A 20,341-nucleotide genomic window follows, 5' to 3' on the forward strand; every position below is an offset into this window, starting at 1 on the left:
GCATCCACGAGATAGATGGGCTGCAGGCACCACCCCTTGCTGAGAAGCTACTAACAGTAGACAGTTGCTGAAGAGAAGGCATCATTCTTTTTTGAGGGTACTGAAATGGATGGCCCCCACACCCATGCTTACATATGAAGCATTAATTGGACCTAGTGGGTTATCAAAAAATTTTTTTAAAAAAGGAAGAAAGAAAGAAAAATATAATATGAAGTTGGTGGGGGAAGAGTTGTTGTGGGATAATAAGGAGACCTGAAGGAGAAAATACAGCGGGTCATTGAATATGATACATATGAAGTTCTCAAGTTCTCAAGAATAAAAAGAAATTTAAAAACAAGCTCTTACCCAGGCAGTAGTGGTATACACATTTAATCCCAGCACTTGGGAGGCAGAGGCAGGTGGATTTCTGAGTTCAAGGCCAGCCTGGTCTACAGAGTGAGTTCCATGAGTTCCAGGATAGCCAGGACTATACAGAGAAACCCTGTCTCAAAAAAAAAAAAAAAAAAAAAAAAAACAAACCAACCAAACAACAACAACAAAAACAAAAAGAAGCTCTTTTCGGCTGTTTTCATATTTGTATCCTAATCATGATTACCATCAAGTATTTAATTATATTAAATAATGTATCATCTGTAATTTTTTTGAAAACTGTTATCTTTGGGCAGAGGAGCAGGTAGACTAACTGCAGATCTTAACTTGTCCCTCAAATCCTCCAAATCCAAACCCTGAGTCTTGTCCTCAGCTTTTCAGCAAACACCAGCTACTGCTACTCTGTACCCCTGCTCCCATTTCCAGTGGATCACACACACCTTCTCCTTCTACTCACTGCTTTATCCCAGCCCTCAACTCCAGCAGGCTCTACCTGGAAAACCACAGGCCATGCACCAGGAAAGCAAGTAGGCTAAATGTCTATCTTCACTTCTTTCCAGATTCTTCCAGGTCCAATCCACCAGGTTCATCCCTGGCTCTATAGTAGTCCTTTTGATGTGGCCTCTTCTTAATCCCTGCCCACATTCTCAGAGGACTAAGCCAATCCTGGTGAGATACCCTGCTTTTCACCCTTCTATGGATCCCTCCTTCTCCTCCAAACCCATTCCCATACTTAAGTTTCAGTTCCCAATACCTAGAAACACATTTTCCCTAAATCCCAGATGGCCACAACCATCAGGATCCCAGAAGAATTTCCTACCAAGCAACACACAGTCAACATACTCTCCTACAACCGTGAAAGGCAAACTGAAACCAAGAAACAAAACACCTGCCCAAGAAAGACAAGACCATATATCAGCAATTAGAATAACAATCTTCCAAAATACTAGATACCATATGTCTACAGGAAAGAGTAAACACACAATCAATAACAATCAGGGCAATATGTCTCCACTACAGCCCAGCAAGCTTACTCAGGCAGGTTCTGAGTATTCCAACATAGCTGAAGAACAAGAAAACAACCTTAAAATGGTCTTTGTGAATATAGCAGAGGTCTTTAAAGTATATATTTACAAATCTATTTTTTAAAATCCATGAAAACACACACATATACAAAAAAGTAGATGGAGATAAAACTATTTAAAACTTGAAAGTGGAAACAGAATCAATAGAAGAAATCAAAACTGAGGAAACTCTGGAAATGAAAAATTTAGGCTCTTGAACAGTGATCTCAGAGTCAAGCATCATTGACAGAATGTAAAAGATAGAAGAGAAAATTTCAGGCATTGAATAAATGACAGAAGGAATGGATATGCTCGTCAAATAAAGTGTTAAACCAAACAAACAAAAAGCAAAACAATACAACAACATCAACAAAAACTTCAGAAACAAAACATCTAGACAATTTTGGGGTACTATGAACACATTTAAGAATACCTGGAATAGAGGAAGACGAATCACAGGCCAAAGGCACAGAAAATATTTTCAACTGAATTATAGAAAATATTTCCCTAACCTAAGAAAGTATATGCTGATCAAAGCACAAGAAGAGGAACTGGACCAGAAAAGAAGTGCCCAGAACATAATAATCAAAACAATACACATACAGAACAAAGAAAGAATATTAAAAACAGCTAAGGAAACAATGAAGTAGCATATAAAGGCAGAACTATTAGAATTACACCTGACTTTTCCATGGAGACTGTAAAAGCCATAAAGGCCTGGGCAAATGTGTTACAGACTCGAAGAGACCACAGATGCCAACACAGACAAATACCCAACAAAACTTTCAGTTACCATAGGTGGAGAAAATTAAATTTAAACAATATCTATCTACAAATCCAGCCTTACAAAAGGTGCTAGTAGAAAAACTCTGATAAGAAGAGACAAACTACACACAAGAAAACACAGGGAATAAATAGTTCCAGATCAGCAAAGTCAAAAGAAAAAAAAAAAAAAAACATTCACACAGGTATACACACCCACACTACCACCACTACCACCATCAACAACAACAACAAATAATAATAATAATAAAAACAGGAATCCACAATTACTGCTCATTAATAACTTTCAACATCAATGGTCTCAATTCTCCAGTGAATATATTAAGACTAAGTAAGAAACTATTTGAAAACAGGCTCTATCTGTCTGCAACTTCTAAGAAAACACACCTTAATATCAAGGATAGACATCATCTCAGGATAAAAGGGTTTGAAAAAGATATTTCAAGCAAATGGACCTAAGAAACAATCTAGTGTAACTATTTTAATAAACTTCTAACCATAGCAAGCAGAAATGAAGAAGGATACTACATACATATCAAAGGAACAATCCACTAAGAGGACAACATTTCAATTCTTAACAACTTTCTACAAAATTGGCCAAATATTCTGACACAAAGAAAATCTCAGCAGATAATAGAAAACTGAAATAACACCCTATATCCTATCTGACTACCATGGATTCTAACAGGATATCAACAACAATAGAAACAAACAGGAAATTTACAAACTCATGGAAATTGAACAACTCACTACTTAATAAAATGTGGGTCAAGACAAAAGTCAAAGATCTTCTAGAATTGAATGAAAATGAGAACACAACTTACCAAAACTTATAGAACATAATGAAGCTAATTCTTAGAGGCAAGTTCATACCCTAAACACATACATTTAAGAAAAAAAAAAATGAGATCTTATACTAGTAACTTTAACAGCAGACCAGAAAACTCTAGAACAAAGAGAAAAGATAATCACATCCAAAAGGAGTAGATGTCAAGAAATAATAAAATTCAGAGCTGAAATCCATAAAATAAAAACAAAGAAGAAAGAAAACAATATAAAGAATCAATGAAACAGAGATAATATATTGATAAAATGTGTAAGGACATAACAACAGACACCAAGAAAACCCAAGAATCATAGGATATATTTTAAAAGCCAGTACTCTACCGAATTGGAAAATAAAAAGAAAATTAATAATTTTCTTACTATATACCACTTTCCAAAGTTAAATCAAGATCAGATAAACAACTTAAACAGATCTATAACCCATAATGAAATAAAAAGTTATTAAAAGTCTGCCAGTAAAAAAAAAATAAACAAAAACCAAACAAAAGCAAATAAACTAACAAAAACAAAAACAACCAAAAGCCCAGGGTCAGAGAATTTTTATACAGCATTCTACCAGACTTTCAAAGACTTAATGTCAATAGTCCTCAAATTATTTCACAAAATTGAAACAGAAGGAACTTTGTTCCCCTTGTTTTACAGAGCCATAGTTATCCTGCCACACAAAACCACATAAAGTCCCCCCAAAAGATGAATTTCTCTCATAAACATAAACGGGAAACTGCAAATAAATAAAAAAACACATCAAAAAGTTCACCCATACTGATCAAGTAGGCTTCATCCCAGGGATGCAGGAATGGTTCAACATATATAAAAGATAAAAAGCAAAAGAGGCAGAAAAGGCCTTTGACAAAATCCAAACTATCAGTCATGATAAAGTCCTGGAAGAGATTAAAGATACAAATGAAATAATTACACATAAGACAGTTTACAGCAAACATCTGGCCAACATCAAATTAAATGGAAAGAAACTGAAAGCAGTTCCACTAAAATCAGGAATAAGACAATGTTGTCAATCCTCTAAACTATTCAATATAGTACTTGGCATCTTAGCTGGGGCAATAAGACAACTGAAGAAGACCAAGAAAAAATGGAAAGAAAGAGCTCTAAGTATCCTTATTTACAGGTGCTATGATATTACACATAAGTGACCCTAAAAATTCTACTGGGCGACTTCTATAGCTGATGAACACTTTCATCAAGTAGCTGAACACAAAATTAACTCACAAAATGCAGTAGCTCTCCCATATGAAAAATAGACTGAGAAATAAATCAGGGAAACACCACCCTTCATAAGAGTAATATACACCATTTTGCAAAACTCAAATCATGCAAGTGAAAGACTTATATGATAAAAACTTTAAGACATTCAACAAAGAAACTGAAGAAGGTATCAGAATATTAGATGATTTCCTATGTTCCAGGTTATACAGGATCAGTGTAGTAAAAATGGCCATGCTACTAAAATAAATCTACAGAATATATCGAATTCCCCTCAAAATTCTAACACAATTCTTCACAGATGTTGAAAGGACAATTTTCAGCTTCATATGGAGACACAAAAAAATCAAGGATACTTAAAACAATCTTGAATAATAAGAGAAATGCAGGAGGTATCACCATTGCCAATTTCAAGATTCCCTACAGAGATATGGTAACAAAACTGCATTTAATTGGCACATAAACGAAACTGATCAGTGGAATCAAACTGAAGACTCAGACAGAAATCCCTGTATCTACTGACACCTGCTTTTTGATAGAGAGGCCAGATATACAAAGCGGAATAAAGTATCTTCAACAAATGGTGTTCATCAAACTGGATGGCTGCATGTAGAAGAATCCAAATAGATCAATACTTATTACCCTCTAGATCGAAGACTTCAACATAAAACCAGATACACTGAACCTGATAGAAGAGAAAGTGGGGAATAGCCTTGAACGCGCTAACCCAGGAAAAGTTTCTGGACAGGCTGTAAGATCAACAGTTAATGGGATCTCATAAAAGGGAGAAGTTTCTGCATGACAAAGGACACTATCACTTGGAAAAAGTGGCAGCCTACAGAATGGGAAAAGACTTTCTCCAACTACATATCTGATAGAGGGCTAACAGCCAAAACATAAAGAACTCAAAAGACTAGCGATCAAGGAACTAAATAACTGAATTAGAAAAACAGGGTACAGATCTAAACTAGAACTCTTAATAGAGGAAACTCAAATGGCTAAGAAACATTTAGATAATTGTTCAATATTCTTAGTTTTCAGGCAAATGCAAATCAAAACTACTTTGAGATTTTATCTCACATCTGTCACAATGGCTGAAATATCACACAAGTGATAGCTCATGCTGGTGAGGATGTGGAGCAAGGGAAGCACTTCACCATTACTGATGGAAATCAGTACTGTGGATCACAGGAAGATGGGAATCTGTCTACCATAAGAATCAGCTACACCACTCTTGGTCATATACCCAAAAGATACTTTATCCTCTCACAGAGACAACTATTCAACCATGTTCATTGCTACTCTAGTCATGGTAGCTAAAAACTGTAAACAATCTAGATGTCCTTCAACAGAAGAATGGATGAAGCAAATGTGGTACACTTACACACTGGAGAATCACTCAGCTATTTAAAAAAAAAAAAAAGGCATCATGAAATTTGCAGGTAAATAGACGGTACTAGAAAAATAAACCTGCATAGGACCAAGGGCTTCTCCTCCTAATGATGTCAGACAAGGCCATCCTCTGTTACATATGTATCTGGAGCCATAGATCTCTCCTTGTACACTCCTTTGTTGGTAGTCTAGTCTCTGGGAGAGGTAACTGGGAAGGGGGATATCATTTGAGATGTAAATGAATGGAATGATTAATAAAAATTAAATAAAAAAAGAAAGAAAAATAAACCTGAATAAGATATTCCAGATATAGAAAGACAAATATGGTGTGCTTTCACTTCTATGTAGATATTAGCTGTTAAATCAATAACCAAGCTGCAATCTGTAGAACCAGAGGTTAGGTATAGTGTAAGGGACACAGATAGATCTTATAAGGTAAGAGAAACAGAATTGATATTTATGAACGGATGGAGGGGATTGAAATGGGGTGATTAAGTGGGAACAGGAAGGGGTGAAAGGGTTGAGGGATGGAATACGGGGAGAGTCAACTAAAATGAACAGCCATTGGATAGTATGAAGTTAAGACAGTAGAAGCTTCTAAAAAAAGGTGCATATATAAAAATGTTCTTGATGAAATTGCCAAATCATCAGGAAAATAGAGATCCAACTGGCCATCTCTTGTGAAAAATGAAGCTTTAAGAACTAAGATTGGATTACATCTAATTGAGTTGCTAGGCCAAAGGGGTTCCAAGGAAATTCCCAAACAACCCAGGATGTTGTCAAGACTATAGGTTGCTCTCCACAAACTGAATGCAAGTCCCTATTGGTGAAGATAACACCTAGGCAACTACTCTAACACAGAGAAGTTTAACTGGCACCTATAGAGACTTTATCCCTATGTTCGAGTGTCTTTGGTTCAGGAAGGTATTCTGTACACTAACTACCCTGCCAAAAGAGAAAAGTAGACTCTAAATGAGCCACAAAGCCTTTGATCTACAACGGTGTCTTGCTGGGAAAATACGCTATGCAACGGTGGCACAAAGCTTGTGGAAGTAAGCAACCAGTGTCCGATTTGACTTAAGTCCCATTCCGTGAGATAAAATTCATACCAGATACTGCTTGGGTAAACAAGAACTAGAGACTAGATAATCAAGGGACCTATGGGAAAAACAATTAGTATACTTTAAAGAGGGGGGAGGGGTAATAAAATTACTCCTACCAACATTCTGCTAAACTCAATCATCTTTAGAGAAGTTTCTTCCTGCAGCAGAGGGGAACAAATATTGAGACCTACAGAGAATGAGAGCTCTTGAATACACAGTTCTAAATGGGATGACTCCTTCTTCTCAGAATTCAGAGAACCCTGAGGAGGAAGAGGTGGAAAGAGCATAAGGGACAGCAAAGGATACAGGACATTGGAGAACAAGGTCCTCTAAATCAACATGATCAAAGCTCAGATGTACTCATAGACTGAGGTAGTATGCACAGGAAATGCACAGGTCTGTACCAGGTCTATGTATATATTATGGCTTCCACTTTTGTGTTTTATGGGATTCCTGAGTGTGTGAACGAGTGGGTCCAATTCTTGTCCCTTTTCTTGGGTTCTTTTCCTTTTATTTCTTTGCAGTGTCCAACTCCAATGTGTTAGTTTTTGTTTTATCTTATTTTATTTTAATTATGCCTTAGAAGCCTATTTGTTTTCTCCCGAGACAGAAAGGGAGCAGATCTGGATGGGAGAGGAGGTGGAAAGAACCTGGGAGGAGTCAAGGAGGGGAGACAGTAATAGGATATATTATGTGAGAAAACAAACAAACAAACCAAAAAACAAAACTATTCTCAATTTAAAAAAAAATGTCATCTTAAAGTTCAGCTAAAAGCAATGAATAATACCTTAAAAATGTAGGTGACTTTAGTATCTTCTCTGAGATTAGAAAAAAGACAAAACAAAAGAAACAAAGACAAATGCTTCTTCCTGTCCACCAGGTAAACGTTCTTTGTAGTTCTTATCTCACTAGAATACATCCTAACCATCCTTCTGTTTTCTCTCAATAAATGGAAATTCTTTAAAGAGGTTCCAAAACAAAACAAAAACCAAAAAACCCCACAAACCAACCAAAAAAACAAAAGTATTTTCAATTTAAAAATTGTCATCTTAAGTTCAGCTAAAAGCAATGAATAATACCTTAAAATTTTGAAACTTAAATAATAGTTTAAAAATGAAACTGTTTGTCCTTGTCATTGTATTGGTTCCTCCATAATACAAAGTGCACTATCTACAGAGTAAACAAAGAGAAAATGGTAAAAGAGAGTAACAACAAACCCAATCAACAAACAAAGAAAATCCACTACGATTTAAAAGGAAAAGCCAATAAGCACTTAGGTAAAGTAGCTAACCAACAAAAATTTCTCAAAAGATCTATATGTGTGTTGGGAAAAACATCTTAAAAAATCCCACACCTCAATACAAAAAAAAAAAAAGGGTGGTGGATAAGATCATAGAATCTGCAAATATAGCTACTTGACTTCCTTCTGTTTGTACCCCTTGATCTCCTTCAGTTGCCGTATTACTCTAGCTAAGGCTTCACGTACTATACTGAATAGGTGTAGAGAGTGGACAGTCAAGTCTTGTTCCTCATTTTGGAGAAATGTTTTGAGTTTCTATTTAGTTTGATACTGGCTATATAGACTTGCTGTAAGTTCTTTGTATCTCTAGGACTATTGTTTCTAGTCTCTAGACTTTTACCATGAAGAGAATTTGCATTTTGTCAAAGGCCTTTTCTGCATCTAATAAAATAATCCCATGTTTGCTGCCCTTTAGTCTGTTTATGTGAATTATGTTTATTGATTTACAATGCTGACCCAGCCCTGAATCTCTGGGGTGAAGCTGACTTGATCATGCTGGATTATCTTTTTGATGTGTTCTTCATTTTGGTTTGTAAAGTATTTTATTAAGAATGTTTACATCTACAAGTCCCTTCCGCTCCACTCGAGCCCCAGGCTACCTTGCCAGCAGAGTCTTGCCCAACACCCGCAAGGGCCCACACGGGACCCCCCACGGGATCCTAAGACCTCTGGTGAGTGGAACACAGCGCCTGCCCCAATCCAATTGCGCGGAACCTGAGACTGCTGTACATAGGGAAGCAGGCTACCCGGGCTTGATCTGGGGCACAAACCCCTTCCCCTCCACTCGAGCCCCGGGCTACCTTGCCAGCAGAGTCGCCTGACACCCGCAAGGGCCCACACAGGATCCACACAAGATCCTAAGACCTCTAGTGAGTGGAACACAACTTCTGCCAGGAGTCTGGTTCGAACACCAGATATCTGGGTACCTGCCCTGCAAGAAGAGAGCTTGCCTGCAGAGAATACTCTGCCCACTGAAACTAAGGAGAGTGCTACCCTCCAGGTCTGCTTATAGAGGCTAACAGAGTCACCTGAAGAACAAGCTCTTAACAGTGACAACTAAAACAGCTAGCTTCAGAGATTACCAGATGGCGAAAGGCAAACATAAGAATCCTACTAACAGAAATCAAGACCACTCACCATCATCAGAACGCAGCACTCCCACCCCACCTAGTCCTGGGCACCCCAACACAACCGAAAATCTAGACCCAGATTTAAAAACATTTCTCATGATGATGATAGAGGACATCAAGAAGGACTTTCATAAGTCACTTAAAGAATTACAGGAGAGCACTGCTAAAGAGTTACAGGCCCTTAAAGAAAAGCAGGAAAACACAGCCAAACAGGTAGAAATCATTAAAGAAAAACAGGAAAACACATCCAAACAGGTGATGGAAATGAACAAAACCATACTAGAACTAAAAGGGGAAGTAGACACAATAAAGAAAACTCAAAGCGAGGCAACGCTGGAGATAGAAACCCTAGGAAAGAGATCTGGAACCATAGATGCAAGCATCAGCAACAGAATACAAGAAATGGAAGAGAGAATCTCAGGTGCAGAAGATTCCATAGAGAACATCGACACAACAGTCAAAGAAAATACAAAATGCAAAAGGATCCTAACTCAAAACATCCAGGAAATCCAGGACACAATGAGAAGACCAAACCTACGGATAATAGGAATTGATGAGAATGAAGATTTTCAACTTAAAGGGCCAGCTAATATCTTCAACAAAATAATTGAAGAAAACTTCCCAAACATAAAGAAAGAGATGCCCATGATCATACAAGAAGCCTACAGAACTCCAAATAGACTGGACCAGAAAAGAAATTCCTCCCGACACATAATAATCAGAACAACAAATGCACTAAATAAAGATAGAATATTAAAAGCAGTAAGGGAGAAAGGTCAAGTAACATATTAAGGAAGGCCTATCAGAATTACACCAGACTTTTCACCAGAGACTATGAAAGCCAGAAGAGCCTGGACAGATGTTATACAGACACTAAGAGAACACAAATGCCAGCCCAGGCTACTATACCCGGCCAAACTCTCAATTACCATAGATGGAGAAACCAAAGTATTCCACGACAAAAACAAATTCACACATTATCTTTCCACGAATCCAGCCCTTCAAAGGATAATAACAGAAAAGAAGCAATACAAGGACGGAAATCACGCCCTAGAACAACCAAGAAAGTAATCATTCAACAAACCAAAAAGAAGACAGCCACAAGAACAGAATGCCAACTCTAACAACAAAAATAAAAGGAAGCAACAATTACTTTTCCTTAATATCTCTTAATATCAATGGACTCAATTCCCCAATAAAAAGACATAGACTAACAGACTGGCTACACAAACAGGACCCAACATTCTGCTGCTTACAGGAAACCCATCTCAGGGAAAAAGACAGACACTACCCCTCAGAGTGAAAGGCTGGAAAACAATTTTCCAAGCAAATGGACTGAAGAAACAAGCTGGAGTAGCCATTTTAATATCGGATAAAATCGACTTCCAACCCAAAGTTATCAAAAAAGACAAGGAGGGACACTTCATACTCATCAAAGGTAAAATCCTCCAAGAGGAACTCTCAATTCTTAATATCTACGCACCAAATGCAAGGGCAGCCACATTCATTAGAGACACTTTAGTAAAGCTCAAAGCATACATTGCACCTCACACAATAATAGTGGGAGACTTCAACACACCACTTTCTTCAAAGGACAGATCGTGGAAACAGAAACTAAACAGGGACACAGTGAAACTAACAGAAGTTATGAAACAAATGGACCTGACAGATATCTACAGAACATTTTATCCTAAAACAAAAGGATATACCTTCTTCTCAGCACCTCACGGGACCTTCTCCAAAATTGACCATATAATTGGTCACAAAACAGGCCTCAATAGATACAAAAATATTGAAATTGTCCCATGTATCCTATCAGACCACCATGGCCTAAGACTGATCTTCAATAACAACATAAATAATGGAAAGCCAACATTCACGTGGAAACTGAATAACACTCTTCTCAATGATACCTTGGTCAAGGAAGGAATAAAGAAAGAAATTAAAGACTTTTTAGAGTTTAATGAAAATGAAGCCACAACGTACCCAAACTTATGGGACACAATGAAAGCATTTCTAAGAGGGAAACTCATACCTCTGAGTGCCTCCAAGAAGAAACAGGAGACAGCACATACTAGCAGCTTGACAACACATCTAAAAGCCCTAGAAAAAAAGGAAGTAAATTCACCCAAGAGGAGTAGACGGCAGGAAATAATCAAACTCAGGGGTGAAATCAACCAAGTGGAAACAAGAAGAACTATTCAAAGAATTAACCAAACGAGGAGTTGGTTCTTTGAGAAAATCAACAAGATAGATAAACCCTTAGCTAGACTCACTAAAGGGCACAGGGACAAAATCCTAATTAACAAAATCAGAACTGAAAAGGGAGACATAACAACAGATCCTGAAGAAATCCAAATCACCATCAGATCCTTCTACAAAAGGCTATACTCAACAAAACTGGAAAACCTGGACGAAATGGACAAATTTCTGGACAGATACCAGGTACCAAAGTTGAATCAGGATCAAGTTGACCATCTAAACAGTCCCATATCACCTAAAGAAATAGAAGCAGTTATTAATAGTCTCCCAACAAAAAAAGCCCAGGACCAGATGGGTTTAGTGCAGAGTTCTATCAGACCTTCAAAGAAGATCTAATTCCAGTTCTGCACAAACTATTTCACAAAATAGAAGTAGAAGGTACTCTACCCAACTCATTTTATGAAGCCACTATTACTCTGATACCTAAACCACAGAAAGACCCAACAAAGATAGAGAACTTCAGACCAATTTCTCTTATGAATATCGATGCAAAAATCCTCAATAAAATTCTCGCTAACCGAATCCAAGAACACATTAAAGCAATCATCCATCCTGACCAAGTAGGTTTTATTCCAGGGATGCAGGGATGGTTTAATATACGAAAATCCATCAATGTAATCCATTATATAAACAAACTCAAAGACAAAAACCACATGATCATCTCGTTAGATGCAGAAAAAGCATTTGACAAGATCCAACACCCATTCATGATAAAAGTGTTGGAAAGATCAGGAATTCAAGGCCCATACCTAAACATGATAAAAGCAATCTACAGCAAACCAGTAGCCAACATCAAAGTAAATGGAGAGAAGCTGGAAGCAATCCCACTAAAATCAGGGACTAGACAAGGCTGCCCACTTTCTCCCTACCTTTTCAACATAGTACTTGAAGTATTAGCCAGAGCAATTTGACAACAAAAGGAGATCAAGGGGATACAAATTGGAAAAGAGGAAGTCAAAATATCACTTTTTGCAGATGATATGATAGTATATATAAGTGACCCTAAAAATTCTACCAGAGAACTCCTAAACCTGATAAACAGCTTCGGTGAAGTAGCTGGATATAAAATTAACTCAAACAAGTCAATGGCCTTTCTCTATACAAAGAATAAACAGGCTGAGAAAGATTTAGGGAAACAACACCCTTCTCAATAGTCACAAATAATATAAAATATCTTGGCGTGACTCTAACTAAGGAAGTGAAAGATCTGTATGATAAAAACTTCAAATCTCTGAAGAAAGAAATTAAGGAAGATCTCAGAAGATGGAAAGATCTCCCATGCTCATGGATTGGCAGGATCAACATTGTAAAAATGGCTATCTTGCCAAAAGCAGTCTACAGATTCAATGCAATCCCCATCAAAATTCCAACTCAATTCTTCAACGAATTGGAAGGAGCAATTTGCAAATTTGTCTGGAATAACAAAAAACCTAGGATAGCAAAAAGTCTTCTCAAGGATAAAAGAACTTCTGGCGGAATCACCATGCCAGACCTAAAGCTTTACTACAGAGCAATTGTGATAAAAACTGCATGGTACTGGTATAGAGACAGACAAGTAGACCAATGGAATAGAATTGAAGACCCAGAAATGAACCCACACACCTATGGTCACTTGATCTTCGACAAGGGAGCTAAAACCATCCAGTGGAAGAATGACAGCATTTTCAACAATTGGTGCTGGCACAACTGGTTGTTATCGTGTAGAAGAATGCGAATCGATCCATACTTATCTCCTTGTACTAAGGTCAAATCTAAGTGGATCAAGGAACTTCACATAAAACCAGAGACACTGAAACTTATAGAGGAGAAAGTGGGGAAAAGCCTTGAAGATATGGGCACAGGGGAAAAATTCCTGAACAGAACAGCAATGGCTTGTGCTGTAAGATCGAGAATTGACAAATGGGACCTAATGAAACTCCAAAGTTTCTGCAAGGCAAAAGACACCGTCAATAAGACAAAAAGACCACCAACAGATTGGGAAAGGATCTTTACCTATCCTAAATCAGATAGGGGACTAATATCCAACATATATAAAGAACTCAAGAAGGTGGACTTCAGAAAATCAAATAACCCCATTAAAAAATGGGGCTCAGAACTGAACAAAGAATTCTCACCTGAGGAATACCGAATGGCAGAGAAACACCTGAAAAAATGTTCAACATCCTTAATCATCAGGGAAATGCAAATCAAAACAACCCTGAGATTCCACCTCACACCAGTCAGAATGACTAAGATCAAAAATTCAGGTGACAGCAGATGCTGGCGTGGATGTGGAGAAAGAGGAACACTCCTCCATTGTTGGTGGGAGTGCAGGCTTGTACAACCACTCTGGAAATCAGTCTGGCGGTTCCTCAGAAAATTGGACATAGTACTACCAGAGGATCCAGCAATACCTCTCCTGGGCATATATCCAGAAGATGCCCCAACTGGTAAGAAGGACACATGCTCCACTATGTTCATAGCAGCCTTATTTATAATAGCCAGAAGCTGGAAAGAACCTAGATGCCCCTCAACAGAGGAATGGATACAGAAAATGTGGTACATCTACACAATGGAGTACTACTCAGCTATTAAAAAGAATGAATTTATGAAATTCCTAGCCAAATGGATGGACCTGGAGGGCATCATCCTGAGTGAGGTAACACATTCACAAAGAAACTCACACAATATGTACTCACTGATAAGTGGATATTAGCCCCAAACCTAGGATACCCAAGATATAAGATATAATTTGCTAAACACATGAAACTCAAGAAGAATGAAGACTGAAGTGTGGACACTATGCCCCTCCTTAGATTTGGGAACAAAACACCCATGGAAGGAGTTACAGAGACAAAGTTTGGAGCTGAGATGAAAGGATGGACCATGTAGAGACTGCCATATCCAGGGATCCACCCCATAATCAGCATCCAAACGCTGACACCATTGCATACACTAGCAAGATTTTATTGAAAGGACCCAGATGTAGCTGTCTCTTGTAAGACTATGCCGGGGCCTAGCAAACACAGAAGTGGATGCTCACAGTTAGCTAATGGATGGATCATAGGGCTCCCAATGGAGGAGTTAGAGAAAGTAGCCAAGGAGCTAAAGGGATCTGCAACCCTATAGGTGGAACAACATTATGAACTAACCAGTACCCCGGAGCTCTTGACTCTAGCTGCATATATATCAAAAGATGGCCTAGTCGGCCATCACTGGAAAGAGAGGCCCATTGGACTTGCAAACTTTATATGCCCCAGTACAGGGGAACACCAGGGCCAAAAAGGGGGAGTGGGTGGGCAGGGGAGTGGGGGTGGGTGGATATGGGGGACTTTTGGTATAGCATTGGAAATGTAAATGAGCTAAATACCTAATAAAAAATGGAAAAAAAATAGAAAAATATTAAAAAAAAAAAAAGAATGTTTACATCTATCTTTATAAGGTACATTAGTGTGGGACTGTGATAGGCAGCCTATTTTGGTTGAATGGGACTTGCTCCAGCAACCCAGTAGAGAACTCTACAAGGGACAGAAAAGCAAGCCATGTTTCCAGGCCATGCCTCCACCTACAACCTTCTAATTTCTTCTTTCAAATCTATTTTTCTGCTTTCTCTTCCAATATGTTCACAGAGCCTCGAAGGGTGATATACTCATGAATGCTGGACTACCATGCTAATACAACAGTCACTGCAAAAGTCACATGTTCTCAGTAGTTAATCTGCTACAAGTCCCCTATCAGCAACCGTAGCATAGCACATTGTAAGAGGTATCCTTCCTCCACAACCTAGGCAGGCAGAGGCAGTGCTCTGTGGGCACCAGATTAACTTTTCAGAAGGAAATTTGACAGCCAATCATATCTACTCAACAAAATAATAGAAACTGGTTCCTCATTGGGACCTATGACAACTCATCTGTAAGTTTCTGTCATGACTTACTGTAGTAATTCTGTGTACTGATGTGAATTCTCTCTTGTAGTATGGGACTTAAATTCAATCTGAAAGCTGTTGGTTGTACCCATAATAGTCTACCCTGTGGGACTGTGATAGGCAGTCTATTTTGGTTGAATGGGGCTTGTTCCGGTGACCCAGTAGAAAACTCTACAAGGGTGGGAAAGGCGAGCCACATTCCCAAGAATCAGGTGCCTGAAACCACAGAGCCCCCAACTCCAGAATTCTGTGACTATCAGTCATACAGACAATGTCCCAAGCTTCTGGCATTCTGGCTAGACTCCACCCCCACAGTTACCTGACTATAGCTAGCTATGCTCCTCCCCACAGTTACCTAGCAACTGCAAGATAGATAAGCCCACTATAAGATAGGCTGCTTGGCCCCTCCTCATTCTCTTTAAGCCCTCACCTTTCTTACTCTCTAACCCTCCTTCTCTCTTTCCCTTCCCCATTCTTTCCATGTGGCCATGGCTGGTCTCTCTCTCTTTCTACCTTCTCTCTCCCTGCCTTTCTACAATAAGGTTCTAAAACCACTGACTGTCTCTGCTCATCAAGGCCCGCCGTGCTTGAACGATGGGTTAGGCTTTCTCCTAATGAGCCATGTCTAACCTCCTGCTAGAAGACCTTCCTGTGCTGCAGTCATGTACCGTACTCACGTGGGAACCATCATGAGCCCTCTCCTCTTGCTCTTTCTTCCCTTCAGCCCTGGGGCCCCTATTCTGTTCTCAGCTTTTCCTCGGTGTACATCGGTGTATGGGATGCCCAAAGCTGGGAACGTGGTGCCTAGGACTGCCCCTGGTCTACCACCCACCGAGCTGGGATTCTGTGGCTTCCCATGGTCAGACACCCACCCAGAGCCACGTGGAAAGCGTCTGCCCGCCCAGAGCACCAGAACTCTTGCAGGATGCGGGTTCTCTCCCCTCTTTCGCCCACACCCACGGCCCCACACATTAGTTTATAATTGCGTTTTTTTATTGGGTCTATTGGTGTCAATGTAACAGTGGCTCTGTGAAAGGAATTTAGAAATCGTCCTTCATTTTCTATTATGTTGAATAGCTTGGAGTACTGGCATTAGTACTTCCTTAAAGATCTGATAGGGGTAGGCACAGAAAACTGTTTTGTACATAGCATAGTAATTATCCATGAGACCAGCTCTCTGCTGAACTAGGTTTGGTGAAATTTGGTGTAAAGGGACCAATCAGCATAACCAATACATGCTAAGTTCTCCTCCTCTCCCCTCCCTAAGACAGAATGCACTAACTGACCTGGGAGGCTCCAAAGCGAGGCTTCTGAGCCATTCCACGGCTCAAATCCATGCGATAACTTGAAGTTCAATTCTGGTCTGGTCATGCAGTACCCTGTGAAAAGGAAATGAGCTAGTTTATCCAAACGTGCCAAGTCAGGCCCAGTGAAAAATGATAGCAGGTCTACTTCAGGAACGCTGCTAAGATGGGTGGTTTTGAAACTCGTTGGAGACAAGATTTATATTCACATTCTTTACTAAATGGAGTATTATTTTCAAGTTATATTAATATGATTTTCAAATCATATTAAGCTGCACAACAGCATAAAATAATGACTGTTCTTAAATTTAAGTAAACCGAATAGAAAAACCACACATATTTAAGGACACTGAATAAAATGAGGTCATTAACAACAACAACAAAGCGAAACAAAAACAAGCCCAAATGAAACAACAGATTTGCACCCAGAAAATTTACAGGGGAACTAGCTCAACTAATGAAGTGAGTAAAATGCTGAAAGACCTCATAGAAAATGGGCTAGCTACAGAGACAAAACATCTGGCTACTTTAAAATAACCCAGAAAAATGAAAAAACTGGGGTGGAGGATGGCAGAAACATGTCCTATACACAAATATACATGCAATCAAATATTCATTCAAATAAGAAATAATAAATGTTTTGATTCATAAGCACTGATGTATGAATTTTGTTTGAACTCATAGAGACTGTCAGCAAGCACAGGAGTGAGCTAAAATCAAGCCAGTCAAAGTCCCACCATGGATGGGGGGAGGTGGTCACAAAGTTCCATCCCTGAGTGGTGACTGACAATGAATGCCTACTGGGAGAGGGAGTGTCTCTTTCCTTTAGAGACGAGGCTCCTGCACCCTGCCTGAGGCCCAGCAGATGGTCCTACACACAGGCACCTTCTGGCAGCACTAAGTAGATTCATGACGTCACAGTGGCTGGGATTACCTCCAGAGGACTTACACAAGATCACAGAAGTAAAAGTTCCAGCATGAATGGGGAGGGCCTCATAAACTCCCATTCCTATCTGAGGAGCGTTAACAGCGGAAGCCTGATGAAGCCAGTGTTTTTCAGTGAAGTAGCCCCTGGTGGAATGTCCATGCTCTAGTCTATGGCCCTACACATTCACATAAGCATAGCACTGACTGGATTTGGTGGGCTATGAAGAGGACACTAAGTTGAAAAGGAGATATATGAGGGTCTGAGAGGAGCTAAATGTTGACATGATCAAAATACATTGTACATGGGTATGCAATTCTCAGATAACAGTATAAACACACACACACACACACACAGAATAGCCAAGTTCTTACCTGCTACTTTATATACTAGTATTAGAATGATTTTTAAACCAGACATAGACACAACAAACTACACAACCAATAATATTTCTGATGAATGTGAATTTAAAAATTCTCAACAAAAATAGAAAGGCCATCTATTGGATGGAACACAGGGCCCTTAATGAAGGAGCTAGAGAAAGTACCCAAGGAGCTAAAGGGGTCTACAACTCTATAGGAGGAACAACAATACGAACTAACCAGTACCCCCCAGAGCTGTCTCTAGTTGCATATGTAGCAGAGGATGGCCTAGTCGGCCATCATTGGGAGGAGAGGCCCTTGGTCTTGCAAAGATCATATGCTCCAGTATAGGTGCATGCCAGGCCCAGGAAGTGAGAGTGGGTGGATTGGGGAGCAGGGTAGGGGGAGGGTATAGGGGGATTTGGGGATAGCATTTGAAATGCAAATGAAGAAAATATCTAATAAAAAATAGAAAGGAAGAAAGGCATATAAACTGATTATAGTGATCATATGTGAATCATCTCAGTTACAAAATACTCACTTTACATAAACTGTTCGGGAATATTGGGGACAATGAAGACAGAGTACTTTAAATATGATAAAAAAAACATAGTCGACAAAAACTAGAACAAAACAAATGGGATTTCATTAAACAGAAAATTGACTATACAGAAAAGCAAGGAATCAACAGGATGAAGACTCAGCTTTAAGAATGAGAAGATATTGGGAACACAAGATTCAGAATATGTAAAAATTCAAAAACAGCCTAACAGCAAAAAAGCAAGTGGCCTGATGCAGTCTGGGTAAACAGCCTAAATGAGATACTTCTCCACCATGCAACACAAAAGAGCTGGTAGATAAATGAACACATGTGTACTACCCAACCATGAGGGAGATACCCATCAAAACCACAAGGAAGATCACCCCTCGACTGCAGTCACAATAGCTATGTTTACATCTATGATACGAAAGAACAAATACTGAAAATTCTCATAGCCTAATATCAAATCAAATATGATGACACTGCTCAAAAAGCCATGAGCAGGACTAGCACATCATATCATGATCCCACTGTTGGCCATGTGGAAATAAAAGGAAAGAAGCTCAGTCGTATGTCAAGAACGTGTCACTCACTCCTCTCTACTGCAGCAGATATTCATAAGTCAAGGCACATAACTCAGTGTAGGTGTCACACATCAACACTTGAACATTCACCTATTACAATAAAATATAACATGTTTCTTCTAGTGACATGGGCAGGATTCTAGTGACGGGCATTATGTTAAGAGTAGCATAGCTATTTCCTGTTTTTGAAATATGCATCACCATCTCAAAACAAAATAACTGTGGTGGCCTGCAGGACACCACGGCCTTCAGTCATGACAATAAAGTAAAGAAAAATATATCACAGATATCTAGGTCCATGGTAGCAGTAATTTGGCTTTTACATTCCCACATAAGGCCCTCAAATGAGATTTCATTCATACACACACACACACACACACACACACACACACAGTTGCATTGATTCTTTGGGAACTTCATACATGTATACAATTCATTTTGACCATATTCACTGCTACTTCTCCCCCTAACTTCTCTACATCTACCCGACTCGCCTTTAATTTAATCTCCTCTCCTCTCCTCTCCTCTCCTCTCCTCTCCTCTCCTCTCCTGTCCTGTCCTGTCCTGTCCTGTCCTGTCCTGTCCCACCCCTCTCTAACCCACTGCCTGTAATGTCTGCTGCCTATATACCTGTGGGTGTCTGTGGGGCCATCCACTACAGCATGGTCAACCCATCAGGAGCCACAGGCCTAAAGAAAACTGATTGAACTTCCTCAACAGCCATAATTGTCAATAGTTTCTTAACTTGATGTTGGGGCTCATGTACTCTCCCTACCCAGATCCCATGCTAGAATGCTGACTGATTTCCCTGGTGAAGATTTTGTAGGTAACCCTAGCCACTCTGAGTTCCAGTGAAGCAGCTGAGATTTCAGTGAGAACCCCTCCCCACACCCTGCCCAACTTCGTGTGACATAAAGAGGTAAGATCTAACTGGGGTTGAGATTTGGGGTGATACAACCATCTCAAAGCCACCTTGTACTCCAAGGACCATTAAAAAGCTCACTTCTTTACCAAATGGAATGAGTGGAACCTTTCTTTGGTCTAATGAGGCATTGCACATTTGGGTGAATACCAATGGCATGCATAGGCTCATATTTGAATGTTTGGTCTAAACTTGGTACAACTGCTTTGGAAGGACTAGGAGGTGTGGCCTTGCTGGAAGAGGTGTGTCACTTGGGGCAGACTGAGGTTTCAAAGGACTGCTATCATTCTCAGTGTGCCTCTCTGCCACCTACTGGTAGTTTGAGATGG

At 39.4% G+C, this 20,341-nt stretch overlaps 1 protein-coding gene across 3 annotated transcripts in view; it reads right to left on the reverse strand.

Moving 5' to 3' along the window:
• The window catches only part of 2610008E11Rik (RIKEN cDNA 2610008E11 gene), a 33,227-nt gene that overhangs the window by 7,253 nt on the left and 5,633 nt on the right, over window positions 1-20,341 (reverse strand). For all 3 annotated transcript variants that reach the window (NM_001359715.1, NM_001359717.1, NM_001004362.2), the window contains exon 4: window positions 16,661-16,753. In NM_001359715.1, coding sequence (NP_001346644.1) covers window positions 16,661-16,753 — 93 coding nt within the window. The remainder of the gene's footprint in view (window positions 1-16,660; window positions 16,754-20,341) is intronic.

This window comes from Mus musculus, chromosome 10 (assembly GCF_000001635.26).
Source record: "Mus musculus strain C57BL/6J chromosome 10, GRCm38.p6 C57BL/6J".
Classification (NCBI taxonomy): domain Eukaryota; kingdom Metazoa; phylum Chordata; class Mammalia; order Rodentia; family Muridae; genus Mus; species Mus musculus.